The 26,214-nt window shown below is 42.2% G+C and overlaps 1 protein-coding gene across 1 annotated transcript; it reads left to right on the plus strand.

Annotated features, from left to right (window-relative positions):
- The first annotated feature begins 1,219 nt into the window (after positions 1–1,219).
- GNG11 (G protein subunit gamma 11) lies at positions 1,220–6,623 on the plus strand. Its single transcript, XM_061413460.1, has 2 exons — positions 1,220–1,926; positions 6,197–6,623. Exons 1-2 carry the CDS (start codon positions 1,831–1,833, stop codon positions 6,320–6,322), a joined length of 222 nt encoding a protein of 73 aa, XP_061269444.1. The 5' UTR covers positions 1,220–1,830; the 3' UTR covers positions 6,323–6,623.
- The last annotated feature ends 19,591 nt before the right edge of the window (positions 6,624–26,214 follow it).

The raw sequence follows: 26,214 nt of genomic DNA on the forward strand, positions 1-26,214 counted from the left end.
TGGAGAACCAAAATCCAGAAGAAAATAAGTGACTTTTCCTAGTGATGGCCAGTGGCAGAGCAAGGACTGGAACTCATGGGTGGTCATCAAAGATTCATTTCATTCTAACAGATTCAATGAGGATAAGTGGGTAGAGCCCAGTGAGGAATTATGAACAGAAAAACCTCTGCTTACATCACAGAGAATGGCTATGGTGTCTAAGGCCAAGTACTCTGAGATACTCAGTTAATGCCTACACTCAACTTGAATTTTTTTAATTTATTTAATTTGTATTGAAGGATAATTGCTTTACAGAATTTTGCTGTTTTCTGTCAAACCTCAACATGAATCAGCCATAGGTATACATATAATCTACCCTTTTGAAACTCCCACCTGTCTCCCTCCCCATCCCGCCACTCTGGATTGATACAGAGCCCCTGTTTGAGTTTCCTGACCCATACAGCAAATTCCTATTGGCTATCTATTTTACATATGGTAATATAAATTTCCATGTTACTCTTTCCATACATCTCATCCTCTCCTCCCCTCTCCCCAGGTCCATTCAACTTGAATTTGACTGTACAGGCAAGAGGTCATTTCCGGGGAGAAGGAAATATGCATCTGACCACTTGAGATACTTTATTTTCCTTTCTTCACGCTTCATTTTTCTTCTAGTCTTTTGAGCATCATTAACAAGGTTTTAGATAGTTAAAGGGAAACTTTGTATGGCAGGCAAACATTTGTCACATCCTTCTTCCTGGCTTTACAAAGTAGCAGCGAGATTCATATGGCTTTCCAGAAAGTGGAAAAACCAAAACTAAGTGGATCCACTGCAGACATACGGGAAGATGCTTGAGCCAGGAATTCAAAACCCCTGGTGTCAAGTGTCATCCAAACCTTGACAGATAGGGAATGGAGAAATACTTTCTGGTAGGGCTTTAAATTTGCTACTTCGGTCTTCTCCAGGACCATCTGCTTATACTTCAAACACTACAATCATTCCCCTGAAAAAAGAATAAAATCCCTGCTCTTGAGGATGCCAATTTATTAACGTCAGAGCCATAAACAATATTCACATCCCAATGCCCTTTTTATCCCAAATTTGTAAATGTATTTCAGGCATTTAGCAGACTGGTTGTGTTCACATCAACAGATGTGGTGCGCGTTTCGGAGATTATAGCTCAGTTTCGATTTCCTCTTGGGACTTTTCTTAAGCGTCCGCATTTCCCCACAGTAAACATGTGTGTAGCTGGGGGGAAAGTTACATGCTGTGTATTTTTGAAACTCTTGGAGAAGTGAAGAGGCCGTTATTTCCTGCCTGGTAGTGTCCTCCTTTTCTTGCTTCACGAACAAAACCCGGATGTGACTTGGGAAAAGAGGAGGTGGGGAAGGAACAAAAAGTAAAACTTGTGTTGTTTCTCCAGGAAAGTGGACTAGCTCAACTCCTACCCTTGGGCCGCAGCCCAGGAGGGTCCTCCCGCGGGCGTGGCAGGGTCCGGAGCCCGGCCGGGTCGGGCCAGCATCCCCGCGGGAGACCGCTCAGTGCGCAGCCTCTCTGCCTCTTCGGGCCGCCTTTGCAAACTCAACCCTCCCCGGGCTCCCAGGGGCAGATCTCCTGGTGTTGTGAGGACCTGACCAAAAGGGCAGGAGTTTTAAGATCCTGGGACGCTAGGGTGAGCTGGCGTGGGGGGATCTCGTCCGGGCGCTGGGGACCGCCGCTGGGAGAGGCGGTCACCTTCTGCGCGGGCGGGGCGCGCAGGCAGCACAGTTAGTTCGGGACGCGCCCTGGTTTGCGGCACTTGCAGCCGCTCCACTTCCAGAGCTGTCCCTGAGCCCAGTTCTAGGGCGAAAATGCCGGCTCTTCACATCGAAGATCTGCCAGAAAAGGAAAAGCTGAAGATGGAAGTTGAGCAACTTCGCAAAGAAGTTAAGTTGCAGAGACAGCAGGCAAGTTGGATGTCCCAGAATATTTCCTTATGTGAAATGAACCAAGATTGGTGTTGTCCAGTTTGTTGCAGTAAAACAAATAGTTTCTTGGCTCTTGGGTGGGTGTGGGGGGTGGGGGGGAGAGTTGTTTGTTTCTATGGTGGTGCTTGAGAATTGCCTGTTGATGTGGGGAGATCATAGGAGGTTAAGGAGAGCAAGGATATCATGAGTAATTTAAAGCCAAATGTTTGAGGATGAGAACAAGCGAGAAATTCTGCCAGCTATTAGATAGTTGATTTTAAAAACCCAAGCTGTAGGGAAAAGGCAGATGGCTGTTTAGTTCCTTGATCTTTTTCATAATGGGAAAGAATAGCTTTTAAAAGTTAGATGGGTTTTTGCTTGTTTGTTTTGGTTTTGGCTTTCTTAATCACAATGGGTCTTGAATTATCTAGTTTTGAGTCTTCATCAGGGGTCTCCAGTGTGATGAGCAGTCCACTGGGACTTGGGAGCAAAACATTACAGTATCCATCTTTGTTTATAAACTTCTTCCCTTTATAATTTCCACTTTATGCTTTGTAAGTATGCACAGTGAACTAATACCTACACAGTACTACCTGTATTTATTTATAAATAACTATACATATACTGTATACAAACATTCTTTTTTGTTATTATGATTAGAAATTTTAGAGACCACTGAAGTGATCACAGATTTTGTGAGAATGTATGTGCCAGTGTTCAGAAGTCTCCACTGAAATTTGTTGGAGACTTTGTCATTTTTATTTCAAGTTTTTACTGGTAATACAGGCCTTCATTCCTTCCCCTTTTCCTCAATCAGGCAACCTGTAGTCCAGGAAAAGGTTTTTGGATAGATATTTTTTAAGATAAATGATGTAGTTCTTTCTCCCCAGCAAGAAGAATTTAAACTGACTTTGTGGTTTAATACTAGAAAAAGTCAAGGAAAACAATGGAAAGGAAGTAGGTATGGAGAATATGTTCACTTACCTTCCTGCTTTAGTTATGATAACTCTATTCGTGACAAGTCTTTTTATTCAGAAGGCACATTTTGAATATTTGGAAGATGCAGGCTTTGGGGGGGTATTTTTAATACATTTCCTTTCTCAAATGTAATCTGTAACTTCCAAATCCCTAGTCTTCCAGAATTTTGAAGTTCAAAGTCCTTTCTGTACATGTTGAAAGTTTTTGTAGCTTTAAAAATACTGCTGTGTTTAAAGGAAAAACCAAAGTTATAGGACAAAGTGAATAGGCTTGTTTCTTGAAACTTTTAAGAGACCCATTTTGTGTATGGCAAAACCCGTCTGTTAGCCACTTAGATCTTTTTGACACAGTGAATCGTAGAGGTTACATATTAAACAGAGTTGCATGGATTGAAGTAAAGGGTTGTCTGTGCCAAGTTGGAATATTTTAATATTTTGTATCACAATGCAGAACTTATAGGGGGAAAAAAAAAAAGACATGTGTCCTCCACTTACCTAAAGCTTCAAATTAGAAATTGGGCAAGGGTCTAGATGCAGTTAGGACTTCCCTGGTAGCTCAGCTGATAAAGAATCTGCCTGTAATGTGGGAGACCTGGGTCTGCCCACACTTCTCATAACAACTACCAGTAAAGAGGACAATGAATTATATATTTATAAATCATTCAGAGGTAGGACAGTCTCTTAAAGCACTTAGGAAATAAAGTCTTGCTCAGTTCTATACCCCTTCATTGGCACCAGAAATGCAAGAAGTAATTTCCGCATCATTACTACTACCCTAGTTGTCCAGGATTTCTCATCTCTCCTGTTGTCGGACTTCTCAGGAGCCCAGTGGTAAAGAACTTGCTCGCCAACACAGGAGATTCAAGAGATGAAGGTTCAGTCCCTGGGTGGGGAAGATCCCTTGGAGAAGAGAATGGCAACCCACTGTAGTATTCTTGCCTGGAGAATCCCATGGACAGAGGAGTCCATGGGGGTTGCAAAGAGTTGGACACGACTGAGCAATTAACACTTGCACACTTCACTAAATGCAGCAGACTGTCTGGAAGTTAGAGGTATCATTCATCAGAAGTTCCCCCCTTCCAGCTCTCCACCTCCACTCCTTAGGACACATACTACTGGAATTACTTTCTTGGGGAGAAGGAACAGAAGGAAGAAAACTTTCAGGGAAACCTTAGAGGACAGAGGGAGAAACATCTAAGTCCTAATAATAAGATTCCACCATTTTATTATGCACTTTGAATTATAACATGTCCATGCTAGAAAAACATTATGGCTCTTAGAGATCATTCAACCCTTTCACTTTGAAGGATTAAAAAACCAACCTGAATTCCAAGAAGGCTAACTAGCTCCTTATTTGAGACCTCAGAGACAATGATAGAGACATTATTAAAACACTAAGACACATATCTTCTGATGCCCAGTCAATAAACTGTTAATATCTGAGCTGTGTGTTCTGCTCAGGCCAGATTCACAGGATGAATTCTGGCTTGTAGCTAATTGTTGGTCAAACGTATCCTCTTGATCATGGAAGGAAATACATCAGAGAAGCCATTGTTCACTTTTGGAGATTACACATCTTTTTGGACACTTAATGAAGAAGGCTAGGTAACACATAACCATTTAGGGAAACATGAGTCTAATTTTTTTAAAAACTATTTTTTAGCCTTTTTTGATACAGACCATTTTAAAAAGTCTTCATTAAATTTGTTACAGTATTGCTTCTGCTTTATGTTTTGGTTTTTTGTCCAGGAGGCATGTGAGCTCTTAGCTCCCCAAGCAGGGATCAAACCTGTACCCCCTGCATTGGAAGGCAGTCTTAACCACTGGACTGCCAGCGAAGTCCCAATATGAGTCTTATCTGCAAATTTCTCAGTGGTCACAGAGCGCAGCTTATGGATACTTATGTCATCACCTCTGAGAATTAACTTAAAATCCCCGCACAATGATTGTCCGTAAATGTTACCCGAGAGAATGATACTTGTAAGGATTTTATTTTGCCACATTTTAACTGTGTTGCCTAGTTTTAAATTTTATTTTCAGAGGCTTCCACACTGATGTACCAAGAATCTTTGAGGTGTGAGAGTAAAACATTTTTTATTTTTTAAAAATTTTAATTGCAGTACAATAGACGTGAAACATTGTGTGAATAATTTTAGGCATATAACATAGTGATTTGATATGTGTGTATATTGCAAAATGATGTCTTTTTGGTTGTCTTAAATTCTGATCTTTTAATAATTTCTAGTTTGTGTTTTATGGTTATACATGATGTATTAACACAGTAGTAACTTCACTTAGGTATAAGTGAATAATTATGTACATTCTCGGCTACATATGCAGACATTTTTTAGTGATCAACATTGAAACAGTTTGGAGATTACTAATCTAGATAACAAAATCAGTGGGAACATTGCCTAGTTAGTTAAATAAAATAAAATTAAAAAAAGAGGACTCCGTTAGAATTTTCTGGAACGTCTATAATTTTTACTTATTTCTTACTAGTTAATGCAGATCCTCATTAAGCAGTAATCTTTTTTTTTTTCCTCCTTGCCTTTTTACTCCCCTCAATCACTCTTACAAACTGTCTCTTAAGGATAGGCTTTTTGAAGAAACTGTTCAATCCTTTCTCCACTCAGAAAAAGTTTACACTACTTACATAAACACAAGCCTCAGATAAGCCTTTTCTTATTATCAGTTCTGCATAGAAACACGGTGGAGGGTTGGGGGGAGATGAAGATGAAGGGATCTGGGGGTGCTGCACGTGGGGTGGGGAAACTTTGGGCAAACTTTAACTTTTCCAGATCAGACTTTCTCCAATGCTTCTATCATTCTGTGAAATTGAAGAACCTGGCACATACTCAGTAAAGTGAGAATTTTTGCAGGAAACACCCCAAAAGCTATTTGGGGAGTAGCTGCACTGCAACAATTCATTAGCATGGAAAATTGAAAGTGGAGTATGTTTCAGTTCCTCAAATATTGTGGACCTGCCATCATTATATTTTAGCAGAGGAAGGAAATCATGAGACATAGTGGATAGAAACTGCTGGGGATAATATTTTTAATACAGTGACTTTCAAACTTTCTTGATGCTACTGTAGTAAGAAATCTATTTCATATAGACTATATCATTCATATATATTGTATAGGCTCTGTGCTGCACACTAATATTTTCATCTGTTCTATTTGATTTTTAAAATGCTGGTTGTATCCAATTATGTCAGTTTCACTAAAGGGTGGTGACAAAGTTTGAACAATCCTGATTCTTTTTCTTCCTTCCCTCCTTTCTCCTTAAGGTGTCTAAATGTTCAGAAGAAATAAAGAACTATATTGAAGAACGTTCTAGAGAGGATCCTCTGGTGAAAGGAATTCCAGAAGACAAGAATCCCTTTAAAGAAAAAGGCAGCTGCATTATTTCATGAATAACTGGGGAGACACTTCCTCCTCAGTGGAAGAGGTCCTTTGTTGTCGTTTTCCAAAATAAAACCAACCCCCTTTTAAAGGAGTAACAATGAAATTTAAATGAGACTTTCTTAAGCGCTCACCTAGATGTGGTCTTGTCTGAAAGCTGTATGCCTCTCATCCCTGTGCACTACACACCCCTTTTAAGAGGAAAGAGAGTATCTGATGTGTGATTATGGGAATAAGGACACCACTTGTGCATGACACACCTCTTTCAGTATATTGCTTGACGCCTCAAATAAAGTTTTATCTCTGCAGAAAGAGTGTTGGCAACTTCAGAAGGCTTTCTCTCTCTCTCTCCCTCTTTTTTTTTTTTTTTGTATTACCTTTGATACTTCTCCCCATAACCTTTCAGCTGTTTGGGACCTGTCTAAAGATGAAGTGGTTTGACAGACCAGGTCTCAGATCCAGCTCTCTCTGCTTCGAATCTCAGGAGGTTTACAGCACTGAGTTCTGACTCCTAGAATGTTTTCATCTAGCATTAACTAGTAGAGAACTGAGTGAGTCTGGTGGCGCTAGTGTGAAGAATCTCCTGCCAATGCAGGAGACGCAGGAGACACGGTTTTGCTCTTGCGTCAGGAAGATGCCCTGGAGAAGGAAACGGCAACCCACTCCAGTATTCTTGACTGGAAAATCCCATGAACAGAGAAGCCTGGCGGGCTACAGTCCATGGGGTCACAGAGACATGACTGAGCACACACACACACACAACTGAATGAATAGAATTCTTAATGTTGACAGAGTCAGATAATTGAGTCAGGAACTAGACCAAGCCTCGTCTAGTTCAAGCACTTCCCAGTTTATCATCGTACAGATTTTGTTCAGAGTGCTGCTATAGTGATGGTGGCTGGAGAAATGCAGGGAGTCCAGAGGAGCCCCTCTGGGTCCAGCCCTGCTCTGCCTCCCACAGGGAGGCATGTCTCACATGTGATCACCAGGTCTTTCCATGGCGACCGTCCAGTTCTGTGGCATTGAGCACTGGCACAGATGCTTGGCTCTGTGCCCATGCCAACCAGCCTTTTCCAGCAGGCCCGTGCCAAGCTTACTTCTTTTCTTTCTCCAAAGGAACAAACCAATCTTTTGTCAGCTTCTAAAATTAGCTTGCCTTGTTTCTCATTTGCTCAGTTGGAATTCTTCCTTTTTTCTGGCCACTCAATCCTTTGCTGGTGACAGGTGTTATGAACATTTTCTTCCAGTCCACAGCTTAACTTTTCACCATGGGATCCTAGCTGTCCTAATGAGTCTAAGGGTGCAGCACACCAAAGAAGACTGCCTGGCCCCAAGGAGATCTCGGAAAAGGTGCGCTGTGCTTAGGCACTCAGTTCTGTCTGACTATGACCCCGTGGACTGTAGTCTGTCAGTCTCCTCTGTCCATGGAATTCTGGCAAGAATACTGGAGTGGGTTGCCATGCCCTCCTCCAGGGGATCTTCCCAACCCAGGGATCAAACCTGGGTCTCCCGCATTGCGGGCAGATTATTTACCATCTGAGCCCCCAGGGAAGCCCATGAATACTGGAGTAGGTAGCCTAACCCTTCTCCAGGGAATCTTCCCGACCCAGGAATCGAACCAGGGTCTCCTGCATTGCAGGCAGATTCTTTACCAGCTGAGCCACCAGGGAAACCATCTCGGAAAAGGGGCAGACTATGATTGTAAGGGTTCTATGGGGTATATAGGGGTGGAGTGTAGGATCAGGCCACTCAGGATGGCTGTTCTGTTGCTCTCTGTACGTCCCCTGCTTGACTGTTTCTTGCTTCGCCTATACCCTACTCACCCAACTGACCTTCCCATGACCTTGCCCTGGGCCCCAGTTAGTGCTCATTCTCAGCAAAGGGGGCTGTGAGAGGCGCACCCCTCTACTGGTTTCCCTGGTAATTAATGAACCCACCTTACATCAATTCCCCTATAACTGGCAACCTCTTTTCTTCCCCTCCTGCTTCGGCAAAGGCTGCTGCTGTGTGCTGCCTACCCTTCATTGCACACTGTGGGTTGTTGCTCCAGGACCTTGCTTTAGACTTGTAAGTCTCCCATTCTTTAAACCATTGATGTCTCTATTGTTGGAAACAAATGAACAAAAAACAGCATAGTATACGGCAGCCTCCCATCTTTCATAAAGGCACCAGAACACAACCCCAAAGAGAGGAGACTTCCTTTCTTTGAGCGTATTCTCCTTTCCCGCTGTTTTTGGATGCAGATTGCTCCAGGTTGATGTAAGAAGGAAGAGAAGCCAAACCCTGACAGGTTAGCTCCAACTCAAATGGGTTTAGTTTCTAACGTGCAATTTTAAATGTGGCATAGAAGCCCAGGTTTCTCCTTGGTGAGATCTTTCCTCCTGCTTAAGATGCTTGCTCTTCCTCAGTCATGTCTGACTCTTTTTCGACCCCATGGACTGTAGCCTACCAGGTTCCTCTGTCCACGGAATTTTTCAGGCAAGAATACTGGAGTGGGTTGCCATGTCCTTCTCCAGGGATCTTCCAGACCCAGGAATTGAACCTGCATCTCCTGTGTCTCCTGCGTTGTGGGCAGCTTTGTTACCACAGAGCCACTGGGGAAACCCCTACTTAGATGTGTGTTGCTATTCAATTGCTAAGTCATGTCCAACTCTTTGTGACCCCATGGACTGCAACATGCTAAGCCTCCCTGTCCCTCACTATCTCCCAGAGTTTGCCCAACTTCATATCCATTGAATTGCTTAGATGCATAGGTGAACCTTATTATACCAGAGATGTGCCAGTGAACTCTACTAGCTTCCTGAGGTATATCAACATCCTCACTCCAAAATTACTTTCTTTCCCCTCTCAGAGAAGGAACAGGATACCCAGGCTTTTGAAAGAGAGGTGACAGCAACCCAAGAGCAGGACCCATTTCCTGCAGTTTCCTGCCTTTTTCCAAGTGTTGACGTCAGTGGGAATTACTGGGAGTCTTGAGATATTTTTATCCCAAAGCACGATCTACTCCATGGTGAAGTTAAAAAATGTAATGATATATCTCTTCCAACAGCCATGGAACAACCAGTATTTGGGATGTATTGCTACTATTTGCATTTAAGGTGGCATGGAATTAATACACTTGGTGCTTGAAAAACTTTACTTTAATGAGCTATTTCATTTCTTTCAAGTCATAAGGTTTTCTTCTGTTGTTTAGGGAAGCAAACATCTGTTCTGGTTATTGGGAAGGGGTGCGTGTGTGTGTGTGCTGCTCGTTCAGTCGTGACCCCATGGACTGTACCCAGACAAGCTCCTCTGTGCATGGAATTCTCCAGGCAAGAATATTGGAGTGAGCCTCCATTCCCTCCTCCAGGGGATCTTCCTGACCCAGGGATCAAACCCAGGTCTCCAGCATTGCCGGCAGATTCTTCACCAGCTGAGCCACTAGATCAAATCATTTGCTTCTCTCGTGTATCCTCTAACTTCTGGAGAGTCGTGGATTACAAGGCTGACGCTGAATTTCTCTGTCACATTCGCCTGTTCAGTCACGTATGCTTCCGAGGCCTAGAGCTTTCTCTTCACCCACCTGCAGCCATATGACAAATTGGTCAGTCCACTTTTGTTTTCTTCCTTAATAAGTATCCAATATCATAGATGTTTCTCCTAAATATAATTATGTTCTTTTTTCCCTCACTGTTTCATCTTGGTAACTCAGCAGACCTATAGAATTGCAATAAAATCATCTTGATTTTAGAGTGTTCAGCTGCTAAAAATGTATTAGCATGTATTAGAAAGAAAATGAAAAAATATGAAAACCATATATTCGGATATATTATGAAAGAAACCTTCAGCAAGTAGGAATTTGTTAGGATTTAAATCATGTGTTCAATTTCTCCCAAGAATCTAGTTCTGTAATCATTTGGTATCTGATTAAATAGTTACTGGGTTTTGTGTTTTGAGACTTAGAGTCTATGAACTCATATTAGGAAAATTGACTTCTCTGTTTCTAGGCAGGATTAACATTACCAAGCTCACCCATCCTTACTATTTCAAGTCAGTTTATTTTGTATGTTGAATGCAAACTGGTATTTCATTATTATCTAAATTTGAACTTCCTTGATTTCCTGTGAGTTTTACAAGCAGATTTTCATGTACATGTTGACCATCTTCATCTATTTCACCTCCCTGACCCTCCACCTCTGGCAACCGTGACTCAGTTTTCTGTATTTATGAGTTTCATTTTCTTTTTTTTTTTTTTTAGATTCCACATGTGAATACGATCATATAATATTTGTCTTTGTCTGGTATATCTCTTAACATAATACCCTCAAGTTCCATCCATGTTGTTACATGGTAAGATTTCCTTTTTTTGTTATGGCTGAATAATAATTTCATCATGTATCTATAAAATAATTTCTTTATCCATTCAACCATCAATGGACACATAGATTATTTCCATATCTTTCCTACTGTAAATGATGATGCAACGAATATGGGAATGCTTATATTTTTATAAGCTTGTAGTTTCGTTTTCTTTGGATAAACACCCAGAAGTGGAATTGCTGGATTGTGTGGTAATTCTATTTTTAATTATTGATGAAGCATTATTCTGTCTCTGTACCAATTTACTTTCCCACCAACACTGCAGAAGAGTCCCTTTTCTCCACATCCTCACCAACACTGTTGTTGATAGTCTTTTTGAGAACAGGCATTCTAACAGGTGTGAGATTATATCTCTTTGTGGTTTTGATTTGCAGTTTCCTAATGATTAGTCACGTTGAGCACATTTTATTATACCTATTTGTGTCTGCTTTGTTTAAATAAACTTTGGAAGGTTAAACGGGGAACTAATAAAAATTGCTATGTATTAGAACAAATGTTGGGTGTGCCAGGTGGGAAAGCATGATGTTGAGTTTTCTCATTGTATATTTTTCTCTAAAATTTTGATGTGGGGACTTGGCAAATATATTATCTAGTTTAAGAGGCAAAAGTAATTTTAAAATAGAACAAGATTCATATTTCTACATATAGGCTTTTAAAAGCAAATATTGTTGTTTAGTCACTCAGTTTTGCTTGACTCCTTGTGACACCATGGGCTGTAGCCCACCTGGTTCCTCTAGCCACAGGATTTCCCAGGCGAGAAAGTTGGAGTGGGTTGCCATTCCCTTCTCCAGGGGATCTTCCTGACACAGGGGTTGAACCCACGACTCCTGCGTTGGCAGGTGAATTCTTTACCTCTGAGCCACCAGGGAAGCCCAAAAGTAAGTATATGTGGGTATTAATATTATAGGAACCAGGAATAAGTTTGTATAGTCAATATGATATGACTAACCATCATGCATTTTGATCTATTAAGCTTATCCCACTAAGTAAGACAAAGATATTGAGTCAGTAACAGTTATACTTCACTGTTATCCTTTCTATTTTTAGTCTTAGAAGGATGATAATCAGTGAGAAGTGAGCCCCTATTTCTAGCAGAACAGTCTGGGAGAGCAGGGACCAATGAGAAGTTATCTTTTATTTGATAGAAGTAGTGGGATGGTCACAGAAGGAAAGTGCTGGGGGCTGTCTCCTGTTAGGACAAGATCTCATACCCTACTCTATGTACTGAGCTGCCCCATCCAAGGAAGACCCAGGGCATCATCAGCACCTTTTCCACTCAAGCTACACTTGGTCTGAAACAATGAATCCATAGACTATTAAAAACCATTCACTGACACTGGGAGAAACTTGAGACTCACTGATGCCATTGCTTTCTTTTCCTTTTGGTTCACACACATTAAATGATGACTTCTTTTTCTTTAAAAAATAAAAACCTAATATTAAAGAGTGCATAATTTCATTGAACATGAAAATGTTCATGTTCATGTAGGGATGAAACTAAGTGGATTATAAACTTCAGAAATTGGATCCAAAGTTCTTGTGCAAAAGTTACTCTTAAAATGAAGGAAACAGATCCTTGTAAAATTCAACAGTCATGATAAAGAATCCGTATTGACATACATGTAAATGTATGTATGCATTTATTTATTCGACAACAAAAATTTGGAGGTCCCTTTATGTACCAGGCACTGGTTTAGTCCTAAAGAATACAGTAGTGAATTAGATAAAGCCCTTAGGAACATGGACTTTACAGAAATTATACTTACTCACATATAGGTGGAAATTACAGAGGATATTATGATGTATGTATGTCTGTATGTGTTAGTCGCTCAGTCATGTCTGACTCTTTGTGACCCAGTGGACTGTAACCCACAAGGCTCCTCTGTCCTTGGAATTCTCCAGGCAAGAATACTGGAGCAGGTTGCCATTTCCTTCTCCAGGGGATCTTCCCGATCAAGAGACTGTAAAGAATCTGCCTGCGATGTAGGAGGGTTCGATCCCCTGAAGAAGGGAATGGTAGCTCCAGTATTCTTGCCTGAAGAATTCCATGGACAGAGGAGTCTGGCAGGCTACAGTCCATGGAGTCGCAAAGAGTCAGACACGACTGAGCGACTAACACATATACACATACATTATGATGATGGTGGTGATGATAGCTTATGCATATGAAGTGCTTAATATTTGTCTGCCACTGGCGTAAGCTTTTTACATAGATTATGTCTGTTAATTCTCACAAGTGCCTTATGTATTGGGTAAGTAATTCACAAAATCATATACCTAGTTTAGTAAAACAGAGACTGTTCCTTAAACATTATGCAATAGTACCTCTCTTTTTTTTGTCATTCATTCAAAAGTTATTTAGTGAACACTTACTATATTCCAGGTACTTTTTAGTTAATCGACATAGAGCAATGTATAAAATAGTAAAATTCTTGAAATTAGTACCTCTCTTATAGAGTGAAGAGAATATTAGCTCAACAACTATCTGATGTAACTTTTGGCATAGGTGTAGCCAGCTACTATAGCCTCAGAAATTTTAGCCCTGGTGTATGAAACAGAGTTTTAAGTCACTCATTTTAATTGTTTTTATTTGTTGGTTGATTTTTTATAATTACAACTTAACAGAACAATTTTAACTTATCCAATGGGTGCAGTTTGCTTTCTTAAAGTCATATCACAACTCTAAATTATTATAACAATGATGAACTCTAATTGTATAATGATAAATAAAGATTTGCTCTTTTGCTGAATAATATAATAAGTTAGTACCAAAATTTGTCTGATAGAAGCTACATGAATTATGGTAAAGTGCCAGGAAGAGAGAAATCAAACTCTATCTATAAAGACTGTCTAGAAAATATTAGCATTATTAGTGATAGTCAGCCCTAGAGAACTGTCTATAGGTACCAAAGAATCTGTTCAAAGTCATCAATTCAGTCCTGTAAACTGAGCTCTTCAGTAAAGAGAGCCATTGGCTTTAGCTTGAGTCATCTCAGCCTTTTCTTATAGCCAGCTCGAGACAGACAATGTGAACAGACAAACTTCACAGAGCCGGTTTGGGTATTCATGGGCCTGTCTTAGTTAGAGTTCCTTTTTTTTAATGTAAGTTTATTTATTTTAATTGGAGGCTAATTGCTTTACAATATTGTAGTGGTTTTGCCACACATTGACATGAATCAGCCATGGGTGTACATGTGTCCCCCATCCTGAACCACCCCCCTCCACCTCCCTCCCCATCCCATCCCTCGGGGTCATCCCAGTGCACCAGCCCCGAGCACCCTGTCTTATGCATGGAACCTGGACTGGTGAGGTTAGAGTTCCTTAAATTCATAAAAAGTCCTCATGTATTGGCAATGATCAGTATTTATCAACAAACACCTTCAAATCCCATTTGGAAGTAATTAGATTAAATTTATATAGAACATACCTATTCTACAGACTTGGCATAGTCACTCCAACTTTCAGAGTACAGAGAAGGAAAAGAAGTTGAACCTGCTTATTGGATGTTTTGAAACAGTGTTGAAGACTGCGTGTGTCTCAATTTAAGGGAGCAAAATGAAGAGGAAAGGAAAGAGACATTTAAACCAATATTAAATACTTCAAAAACATCATCTAAAAACTCTGATACTGATATAGTTCACTGATTAGTTAAAAATATTTCAGAGACCATTCTTGCTAAATGTTACCTCTTTATAACGAAAGTCACGTGTCAATTATACAACAAGGATGCACTTACTCTTTGCCGATGTTCAGACTTGCCTTTTCTTTTATTGTTTTAAGTAATTGTTGAAAGATTGTATGCTATTGGGTTTTCAACTCATTCTTATTTACATATATTATTTTAATATAAAAGCAGATGTAAGATAGAATAACTAATATTTATTAATATTTGGACTTTTCACTTTGGAGCAGGGAGTAATTCAAATATTTTAAAACCATTCATTTTAATTTGATTTGCTGGATTAAGGGCCTGTAGGCATGACACTATATGGAAAAAATGGGCCACTATTTTCCTGCATTCTAGGAACTGGAAGTCAAGACAAAAGGTGGTGATACTTAACAGTTTCAATTAATTAAATCAACTTTATGTGCAAAGTTTAAGTGGATTAACTGTCAGAGAAAAGGAGGGGGTAATAAGTGAATAATGAAAGTAAAGCTAGGACATTTTCTACCTGTTCTTCTTGGAATACTTCATGGAAAGAGACACGGTTGCGTAAGTGAAGGAGAAGAGTTTGCGGGTTAAACTAAGAGAAATTCCACTTATTGAGTTCAATTAGGCAGACCAAGAAAGCATTTATCAATATGATATATTGTTAATATATCACAAGAGCAGAAGGAACTTAATTGGCTATACTGTCTTTAATAAAAAGTCTTCAAAATGCTTTTTCAGTTATTGTGGACCCAAGCAAATACAATGACTTAAAACAATGCATTTATTATTGCTTCTGAGTTCACCAGTCAGTCCCTGTGGGCCTAGCTCTGCTGATCTTGGTGGGTATCACTGATTCATCTGTAGTCAGCTGATGGATCAACTCTGGGCTGACTAGTTACTGGGTGTTGTCTAGGAGTTGGCTGGGGCAAAGTCGGTGACTAGGTTATAAGTCTTGTATCCTTTAACAGACTTGCCTGGGCTTGTTGACGTAGTATGGGAGGGCTGAAAGAGCATGGAAGTGAAAATGGCATCTTAAGGCCTAGGGGAAGAACAAGCACACCATCACTTCCGCTGTGTTCAATTGTGCAAAGCAAGACACCAGCCCAATCCAGATTCAAAGGGAAGGACAATAAATGCCCCCTTTTGCATGCTGGAGCTGCAAAGTCATATAGCAAAAAGCATAGAGACAAAGAAGGGTAGAAAGTTGGGGATATTTTACAATCTACCTGTGTCACTGGATGAAGATCTTGGGGTCTCAACCTTGGGCAGTGGAAGCCAATAGGGACAACCTAGGGATACGAGGTGGAGAAGGAAATGGCAACCCACTCCAGTGTTCTTGCCTGGAGAATCCCAGGGACGGGGGAGCCTGGTGGGCTGCCATCTATGGGGTCGCACTGAGTTGGACACGACTGAAGCGACTTAGCAGCAGCAGCAGCAGGGATATGAGGAAGAGAAGCTCCAGTAGAATAAACCTGAAGGTTCTGGTGCTAACAGCAAAACATGGAAATGGTTAGTGCACAAATCAGGCAGTAATCTAAAATGGTGGGAGGCGTGTATATGCCGATGCTACTCAAGCTGTTGGAAATCTGCTGTCTGGCATACGGAGCTCAGCTTGGTATTCTGTGATGACCTATGGAGTGGGGTGGTGGGGGTGGGAGGGAGGTTCAAGAGGGAGAGGATATAGGTATACACACAGGTGATTCACTTTGTTGTATGGCAGAAACTAACAACATTGTAAAGCAATTATATTCCAGTATTTAAAAAATGCATAAACTGACAAAGATAAAAAGATAGGAGAGAGGATTAGAAATCTGTATCAAAATGAATTTGAGACTTTCGGTAACTTGACAAGCCCTCACAGCTAGTGTGGCAAAGCTGGATTGCGCCAAGGAGAAAATGAGCAGCCTCTTGAAAATTAGCTTTACTAAATCCGTTTATAGACATATCAATTTTTCAAAAGCAGAAGATTACAAGTTCTGATTATGTCCCTTTTCACGTCTTATGTTAGAGACAGAAAGGACCCCTGCAACTTGATCACCTCTTTAAGCAGAGGGGCTCATTTTCAATACTATAGAGGCAAACCCCATGAAGTCATAAGCTTTTATTTCTGTTCCCAAGATTGGTCAGTCAGTCTGGTGAGGGTAAAAGCCAATCCCACTATTATTTCAGAAAATGATAATATCATACCACTCCTAGCTCACCCTCTGGAGAAGCTTGCATTTCTTTATATACTGTGTTCTCACTCAGTCGTGTCCGCCTCTTTGCTACCCTGTGGACTGTAGGCTGCCAGGCTCCTCTGTCCTTGGGATTCTCCAAGCAAGAATACTGGAGCCAGTTGCCATTTCCTGCTCCAGGGGATCTTTCTGACCCAGGCACTGAACTCGCATCTCTTGCGTCTCAGACATTGGCAGGTGGTTTCTTCACCACTGGCCACCTGGGCTTCCCCCTTTTGTCAAACTTTTTCTGTAAAGGGCCAGATGGTAAATATTTTAGCCTCTGCATGCAGTACTATCTCTGTGGCAACTAGTCCTACATGAAAGTAGCTACTGACAATAAAATACAGAAACGAATGGGTGTGGCTGTGTTCCACTCAAATCATTTTTATAAAAGTAAGCAGCAGGCTGTTCTGCTTCAATGTCTTTCAAATTGCATATGAGGACCCATTAGCAATCAATTTTGTGTAATGTTACTGCCGGGAGCAGGAGCTCCACCCGTGGCAAAGGATATGAGGAAGGAGGCTCGGCATTCACAAAGGCGGGATCGAGCCTCAGGAGTCCCCCTGGAAATTCTCGAGCATCTACCCCCAAAACCAGAGTCTGCCTACTTTCTGCTTTGTGCTCTCACCCACACCTCTGACTTTACGGGGGGCTGTCCCCCACTACCTCTCTCTGAAAAAAGAGTTAACTTACAGCTCCAGTTAATAATTCCTGGGTGTGACAGTGTTTCAACCTACAAACTCCTTTGGAAGTCCTCTAGCCTGCCTGAATAGGTTTTTCCGGCCACATATGATTGTTCAGAGCCTCCCAACCATGAGAGGCATGAGATGTTCTAAACTGTCTAAATACAGATTCCTTTGAGCAGTTAAAAGATTGATTAGAAATTGTATTGGTGAAGGGCTTTTCACTTGTTGGGCCAATGTTTGCTGCTAAGACTCCATATCCCTTACTTACTGTGTCCCTGGCAGTGTACTGATTGATATAATTGGTGTATAGAAATGTAAGTAGTAGCTTTAATGTTTGTAACCTTGGACCCTTGAGCTAATTCTTTTTCTTGTTATAGCCCACCACACCTTTGCCCTACAGGAATGCAACTTTATCTACTGCTTTTGGAAGGTGGAGCCTGACTAATCACCTTTAGAGAAAAATAAGTTATCTGAAGAAAGGGTCTTAAAATGTTAACAGGCCTCCGGGCCAGAAGATGATGCAAATCACCTAAACTTTTGCATATGATAAGTTTGCAGGAAGAAAGCCTAGCTTACTGCATGACTCTACCCCTTCCCCCATTATCCTCTATGCATAACTTAAGGTATAAAAACTACTTTTGAAAAATAAAGCGCTGGCCTTGTTCACTGAAACTTGGTCTCCCCATGTCGTTCTTTCTCTCACCTTCTGGCTGAATTATTCAGCCTCTTTTCTCCACTGAATTTCCTCACTGAGCTATCCTTATTTAACCACTCTTTATATCCTTAATTAACATTTAATTAAGCAATTGTTTCCTGATCCTTGCCGATGCCGTCCCGGCTTCGAATTCCCTGGATCCACCGGGGCTGGACCCCGGCATGTTACCAATATTATTCGTGCGCGCGCGCGTGTGTGTGTGTGTGTGTGTGTGTGCATGCAAGTGTGCATGTGCGCACACGCTAAGTCACTTCAGTTGTGTGTGACTCTTGGTGACCCTATGGACCGTACATAGCCCACCAGGCGCCTCTGTCCATGAGATTCTCCAGGCAAGAATACTGGAGTGGGTTGCCATTCCCTTCTCCAGGGGATCTTCCTGACCCAGGGGTAGAATCCACATCTCTAATGTCTCCTGCAATATAGGGAAAGGGTATTTGTCTTATGAAATGTGTATAAGTTGAAATTAGCATGTAAAATTCATTTCTTTTTGTATATTCTAGTCAATAAAATTTTGAAGGTTGCTGGTCTAGAGTGTTGGAACTGGAAGTCCAGGTTTTGTTAGTATAAAGAATTCAACCTCATCCAAAGAAAAAGTGTTAGTCCTTCAGTCATGCCTGACTCTTTGCAACCCCATGGACTGTAGCCCATCAGGCTCCTCTGTCCATGGGATTCTCCAGGCAAGGATACTGGAGTGGGTTACCATGCCCTCCTCCAGGGGATCTTCCCAACCCAGGGATTGAACCCGGGTCTCCTGCACTGCAGGGAGATTCTTTACTCTCTGAACCACCAGCAGCATCCAAATAGAGGTCTGGCCTATTTCTGGGAGGCACTCTCTAAGCCCTCTGAATGTGCTGCCTTATGAATGTCCATTTGCTGTGGACTTTGGCTCATGCCAGAGAGTCTAACACTGTGATTTCTGGTGAGTCTTTGTGTCATGTGGTATCAGCTTGATCTCTGGAGAGGCTGGAGACAGGCCAGCATGGGGACAGTTGACCATGATGCCCCAATAAAGATTCGGGATCCCAAGGCTTTGGTGAGTTTCCCTGCCTGGCAGTAAGTTCCCCGTGTGTACTCCACACTGTTTCTGAGTGAGCCATGGTGGCCATGATTCCACTGGGGGAAGATGTTTGGAAAGTTGGAATTTTCCTGAACTCTGCCCCATGCATCACTTCCCTTGGCTGACTTTAATCTGTCTCTTCCAGCTGTAATGAACTGTCACTGTGAGTAAAACAGCTTTCAGTGAATTTCGTGGGTGCTTCTAGCAAATTACTCACTCTAAGGGTGGTCTGAGGGACTCCTGAACTCGCAATTGGGGCGTCATAGTGTCAGAAGTGAGGGAGATTTTGTGGACTGAAATTTCTAATTTCTCAGAAGAGGAAATCGTGAGCCAAGGACGTGTATAAAGACTGCAGCTAAGTAGTGGCAAGGCCACCGTGAGAGGATCAGCTCTACAAGCCTGCTTTTGTTCAGAGGCTTCTTCTTACTCCTGTGTCATGCCTGCTGACAAATGCTAACATGTGTTGAGTTTTTCTGACTTTCTGCCAAGGGCTTGATACACATTAACTCATTGTATCCTCACCAAAACCGTGCAACATTTGTAATATTAGAGTGAGCCCCATTTTAGGTGACAAAACCAAGGCTTGGAGTGTGTAGGTAAATTCCTCAGGGTCATAGAGGTTTAAAATGGTGAAACCAGTGCTCAAAGCCAGAGACCCTGATTCCACCTGAATCTCCTTTGCTCATTGCTTAGTCTTGGTTCCTTGGATATGTGCATTCCATTCCCTAGAGCAGCAGTCTCCAGTCTTTTTGGCATCAGGGACCCGTTTTGTAGAAGACAATTTTTCCATGGACCAGGGTGGGAAGGAAGGATGGTTTCATTCCATTTATTGTGCACTTTATTTCTATTATTGTTACATCAACTCCACCTCAGATCATCAGGCATTAGATCCCAGTGGTTGGGGATACCTGCTCTAGAGATGCTGATTTTAATATATTTCACAAGAAACCGCCTGGTTACCTGGTATACATGTATGTAACAAAGAACTGAATCATATACATCTTCTGGATTCTCTTTAGTACAGGGCACAATCAACTCTTAATAAATAGAGGTTGATAATGAAAGAGGATAAAAGAAATGAGGTTTGGGGTTAGAAGCACATGCGTCTTCTTGGTCTCCAACATTGCTGTTGGCATATTGGTTTTCTTCCTCTCCATCTTTCCCTCCTCTTCTTCCTCTCCCTTCTCTTCTTGCCTGTCTCTTCCTGGTAACTTGTGATATACATAAGTATGAGTGAATGAGTTTTAGGAGTCAGGCAACCCTCTGAAATTTAATGTAAAATGTTGTTATCCATGTTTATCCCACCTCCTGCCCACTCTGGTGAGACAATCAGCTGTTTTCATCTCAGAAGTGTCAAGAAGCCCAAAACAGTTAGAATTCTTTACCTTGGGAGGGAGGTTGCATGTATAACCCCTATGAAAGGGACTGACTTCAGTTTAGATCCTGTTACTGTTTCAGTGTGTTGAAGGCTTGGAGCTGCGTCCCGGGTCCCCTCTGCTGATTCCTGCCTGCCTTCCAGCCCAGGGTAATCAAACTGACCCCTCTTCTCAATGGTTTCCTTCCCGTGGCTTTTCCATGATCACAGTCAGTCAGAGAGACTGCTCCTCCTTCCACCAATTTTCCTTCCTGGGTGGAGGGATCCCCTCGGCCACTTCCTGACCACCACCCGATTGCCTTCACTTCCTCGTGTTTCCAGTTCACACTGCTCTCTTTCCCCAGCCTCCTTCCTTGGATGTAGTCACCCACCAGCCTTGCTTCTTCCTTGATGACATCGGAGACCTTGCCTCCCCACTTTCTCAGTCTCCTGCCAACCTCAGATGACTTTTTGACACCCCCCACCTTATAATTTCTCTGTCTCTTTAACCCTGGTGATTATAGCACTAGCCTTGCTCTTCACACCCTTTCTTTACACTGGCCTTCTTTGTGACATGCCATTTAAAGTATTAAAGTACTAGCATTTTTTTTGGTGTGTTACCACCTGGGGATATATCTATCTTGAACTATGCCTGCTGCTGCTGCTAAGTCACTTGAGTCGTGACTGACTCTTTGCGACCCCAGAGACGGCAGCCCACCAGCCTCCCCTGTCCCTGGGATTCTCCAGGCAAGAACACTGGAGTGGGTTGCCATTTCCTTCTCCAATGCATGAAAGTGAAAAGTGAAAGGGAAGTCGTTCAGTCGTGTCCGACTCTTAGTGACCCCGTGACTGCAGCCCACCAGGCTCCTCCATCCATGGGATTTTCCAGGCAAGAGTACTAGAGAGTATTAAATGCCTAGAGAGTATTAAAAATAGGAACCAAATGACAGTAAACTTTTTGATGCAGAATCAGCCTATGATGTTAAAAGTCAAGACTGTGATTGCTCTTACGGGTGTGGTATGACTAAAAGGGGGACAGGAAGAAGATGCTGCATCTGGGATATTGGGTGTAGAGTAAGGTCCCTACTGACACAATTGGGTTCACTTTGTGGAAATTTTCTGTGCTGCATACTCTTAGGATAGGTACGCTTTTTCTGATCTCTGAGCAGATACACTTGGAGAAGACAATGGCACCCCATTCCAGTACTTTTGCCTGGAAAATCCCATGGATGGAGGAGCCTGGTGCGCTGCAGTCCATGGGGTCGCTAAGAGTCAGACACGACTGAGCCACTTCACTTTCACTTTCACTTTCATGCATTGGAGAAGGAAATGGTGATCCACTCCAGTGTTCTTGCCTGGAGAATCCCAGGGACGGGGAAGCCTGGTGGGCTGCCGTCTATGGGGTCTCGCAGAGTTGGACACGACTGAAGTGACTTAGCAGCAGCAGCAGCAGAGCAGATATACGGACCTAGTTGCTCCCCTTTAAAGCTATCTAAAAGATACTGTTTATGTCTTCATTCTAATTTCTCAGGTTACTAGTGAGTTGAGAATCTGGTGATTTAGTCATTTGTGGTTCCCCAAAAGACAGTTTGCCCCACCCACGCCTCCTGAAGCCTGTGAGGGGATCTTATGATGGTGGGGGGAGGGATGCGAAGGAAGAAGAGTGTGGCAGAGGGACTGTGGGAGGTGAAGAGAGTGGGGAAGGGTGAGAAGTGATTACCACTTCCAACTCCCAGACCTTCTTTCAAGCTGATCACTGATGCACTTCACTCTCCTCCTCTTCTTATTCTAAGCCTGGTGCACTGTCAGGGGCCTGACCCCTGGTGTGCTTAGATGATTTATATAAACCAGGACTTTATTCCTCAGCCGCCTAAGCCACAAGGTCAAAGACACTTCAGGCCTGAACCCTGACCCTCTTTCAGGGGGAGCGGCACCTCAGGCAGAATGTACAATATACTGACAACCACGTCCTGCTTTATGATGAATTACCAACTTAAATATCAAAACTCCAGCATTGTTCTTTTTTGCTTCAATGTTGCAGCCATTACTTTGTTTTATCTTTTTTTTTTCTCCCCACTTTACCTCTGCTGGCACTGGCTTATCTTAAAATTCTTCTATTTTCAATCCCAAAGTTGTGAACTTTCTAGGCCTTCGCCTTTTTCTCTCTCCCTTATATAAATGCTGCTGTTGGTTCACATCCTTCTTTATAGTTCCTCTACGAGTGTGTGCTCAGTCTTGTCTGACTATTTTCTGCCGCCTCTGTCCATGGGATTCTCCAGGCAAGGATCCTGGAGTGGGTTGTCGTGCCCTCCTTCAGGGGATCTTCCTGACCCAGGGCTGGAAACCTCATCTCCTGTGTCTCCTGCATTGGTAGATGGGTTCTTCACTACTGAGACACCTGGGAAGCCCCATGGCACCTCTATTCTTCTCAGCTATTTCCCCCACACTCTGAGCTTCTTCGCCTCTATCCAGCCTAGCCCCAGTGCACTAATGATGAAGAACCTGCCCGCCAATGCAGGAGACACAAGAGACGTGGTTCCATCACTGGGTTGGAAAGATCTACTAGAGGAGTGCAAGGCAACCCACTCCAGTATTCTTGCCTGGAGAATCCCATGAACAGAGGAGCCTGGCAGACTATAGTCCATGGGGTCACAAAGAGTCGGGCACAACTGAAGCAAAGTAGCGGTCTGGCCCAAGTAGTCCCCATTTTAGCCTCATAGTTGTATCATCCGATGTCAGATAATTTCACACTGTCCTTTAAGAGATGGACAAAAATCCTCATTTCTCCTGTTGTATACCCTGAGGATTCCCTGATCCCATTGATCCTCTGGAGGAGGGCATGGCAACCCACTCCAGTATTCTGGTCTGCAGAATCCCCATGGACAGAGGAGCCTGGCCTCCCCATGGACAGAGGAGCCTGGCAGGCCACAGTCCATGGGGTTGAAAAGGGTCTGACATGACTGAGTGACTAAGCACACATGCCCCGAGGAAAGCTGAGACCCATGTGTGTGAAATCCTGAAATCCATGTGTGTGAAATCCTGAGGCTTCCTTTCTCAAGGCCACCTCTGGTTCTGGATTCTACCCAAGTATCTGTCCAGCCCCCTCACATTCCACTTCTGGCCACCATTCTCCTCATTGTTTTTTCTCCACGGCCCCAAAACTGTTCTCACAAGGCATTTCTGAACGTAGCAAGTATTAGCCATGACTTGAGCGAAGAGGAGTTTAGGTGATGAAAGGGGAAACAAGCTCAAGTGGAGCATCAGGCATCTCTGGTCCTGTCTTTCCACCATCCTGCTCTATTCGGTTTCCAGGATAATGATAGGTGTGGAGAAATCCTGACTAAGGATGGCGTAGCCCTTTGCTGCGGTGGGGTTCTTTGACTTCTCACTTGGATTCTCTATTACATAGGTTATCAACTTTCTTCTTCAAGAGCCCAGCCTTGTTTCAACCAGCCACCTTGCTGGCAAACATCCTACCCTTTCATTCTGTAGATGAGTTTGAGAACAGTGGATGTACACGCCCCTATGTTTTCTCCTTTCTGCATGCTGCTGCTGTCACTTCAGTCGTGTTTGACTCTGTGTGACCCCATAGACGGCAGCCCACCAGGCTCCCCCGTCCCTGGGATTCTCCAGGCAAGAACACTGGAGTGGGTTGCCATTTCCTTCTCCAATGCATGAAAGTGAAAAGTGAAAGTGAAGTCACTCAGTCATGTCTGACTCTTAGCGACCCCATGGACTGCAGCCCACCAGGCTCCTCCATCCATGGGATTTTCCAGGCAAGAGCACTGGAGTAGGGTGCCATTGCCTTCTCCCTTTCTACATGAGAACGTGTCAAATCCATCTTTCTTGGTTCCTCTCTTATCTGATGGAGAAGCAAGTATTTTCCTTTTTTTTTTTTTTTTTTTAACTAAGCCTCTCTTCTTGAACTCCTGTATCTCTGGATCTCCTAGGACCAAAGTATAGAGTATGCTATAGAGTATGGCATATTTTAGATTTCTCTCTCTCTCCCCTAATTGGCTTTCTCTTTTCTGCCTAAAAGTGTGACTTGGATTCTCTACCTAAATTAATAGTAACAACAATTATAGCAGTAAAACAAAAGGAGAAAATTTCCCTTGTTCCTGATCCCTGTCAGAGCAATATTCTCCATGCTTTCATTCAATTTCCCACTTTTTAGAGCATTGCCTGTATCACTTGCCTTACTAATCACTCATTGTTTGAAATCCCGCAATTTCAGCTCCATTCTCACTGACCCCTCTCTCTGCATGACTCTCCAATGACCAAATCCAGGGCAGTTACTTTCTCATCCTTTGTGACCTTCCTTATCATTGGAATCTGCTCTCCACTCAAAGTCCTCTCCTCCTTTGGACTTGAAATCTCCCCCTCCATGCTCCTCCACCTGCCTCTGCCTCTTGGAGCTTTACCAGCTTTTTTAATTAGCAATTCTTTCCAGGCCCTTAATCACAGACATGCCATGACCCCTGCCTCTTACACTTCTCTCTCTAGCCCTCTTCATGAGAAATCTCATTTGTGATCCAATAATACACTTCTTCTTTTCAGAAACCCTCAATGGCCTTATACTGTCTGCTGATAGAGTTAGAAACTTCTCAGCTTGGCTTCGTGGTTCCACCCGAAACCACCATGTTGGATATTGTTCCCATTGTATGCTGGCTAATAGCTAAGTAAGTCTTAAGCTTTTCTGTCTCCCAGTCAGTACATATACCATTTACTCTGTCTGAAACTGTCTTCCCTTTCCATCTCACACCCTGTCCAAGTGGCTGCAAGACTAGAATACAGGCTAAGCAGGGGTTCAGTGTGGGTTATTCAAACAAGGAACTTGCTTAGCTAGCAATTGCCTTTAAAAATATTGGTATTTTTAATATTTTTAATAATATTTAATAATTTAATAATTTAATATTAAATAATATATTTAATAATAAATATTAAATATTTAATATTTAATATTCTTCTTAAAGAACAAGTTATCCTTTTCTCTCTCTAATCTCTTAAAAAAACTCTCCACTTTCAGAATTTAAAAAAATGTAAATTCTATTTTTAGAAGATATCAGAAAAAAAGTCTATTCCTTATATGGATTAAAATTTGAATAGAAAAAAAAAACAGCATTTTTTTTGTTTTGTTTTAGTAAGAAAGGTAAAATAATATTAGAATGATGTTCTTCACTTTTTTGCTTTATTTTGTTTTACAACTATTTAAGCTGCATGTTTTGCTTTGTGCTAAAGCATTGGACTCTGTTACGGGGAGGCTGTGGATGGTATAGAGTTCATGACTATGTCAGTGAGAGCATGATCGCTCTGCTGACGGGTTTGGCTTAGACAGTAGGAAACATCTGGTAGTTTCCTGATATTTATCAAGACAGAACCGGGTTTCCTTTAAAAACAGCTTCCCATGAACAATGCACTACATAATGGCAGAGGAATTTTATAACACAAGTATAGAAAACAAGAATGCAACTATTAAATACAGAACTTAGTTTCAACAATGCTCACCAAAAAGTTAATTATACTCAAGAAATATATCAATGTTTATATTCTTAGTAACATATTTTTAATAAAATGATGATCTTTCTGATTTTCTCTCATCTAGCTAATTTCTCCCTCCAGTTAAATCGAGGCTTTGAAGCAAACGAAGAGGACTATGCTGCACCAACCACACCCTGCTTTCTTCCCAGGGTCTCTCACCAATATTTGCATCCCTGACAGGGGCTGGCACTCTAGATGGTGTTTTGCCGTGGTGATCCCAACAGCCCCGTCTTGTCTGCAGACTTCTCTCCACATGGAGATGCTTCTGCTTTCTTCTCTCTCTGCAATCTTCTCTTTGTTTCACTAAAAACAGTGTATTTTGAAAA

This window comes from Bos javanicus, chromosome 4 (assembly GCF_032452875.1).
Source record: "Bos javanicus breed banteng chromosome 4, ARS-OSU_banteng_1.0, whole genome shotgun sequence".
Lineage (NCBI taxonomy): Eukaryota > Metazoa > Chordata > Mammalia > Artiodactyla > Bovidae > Bos > Bos javanicus.

Bases quoted from the DNA above. Each gene is read 5' to 3' on its own strand.
- GNG11 (XM_061413460.1), top strand. From the start codon at position 1,831: ATGCCGGCTCTTCACATCGAAGATCTGCCAGAAAAGGAAAAGCTGAAG. The intron at 1,927-6,196 runs GCAAGTTGGATG...TTTCTCCTTAAG, and splicing joins TTAAGTTGCAGAGACAGCAG to GTGTCTAAATGTTCAGAAGA.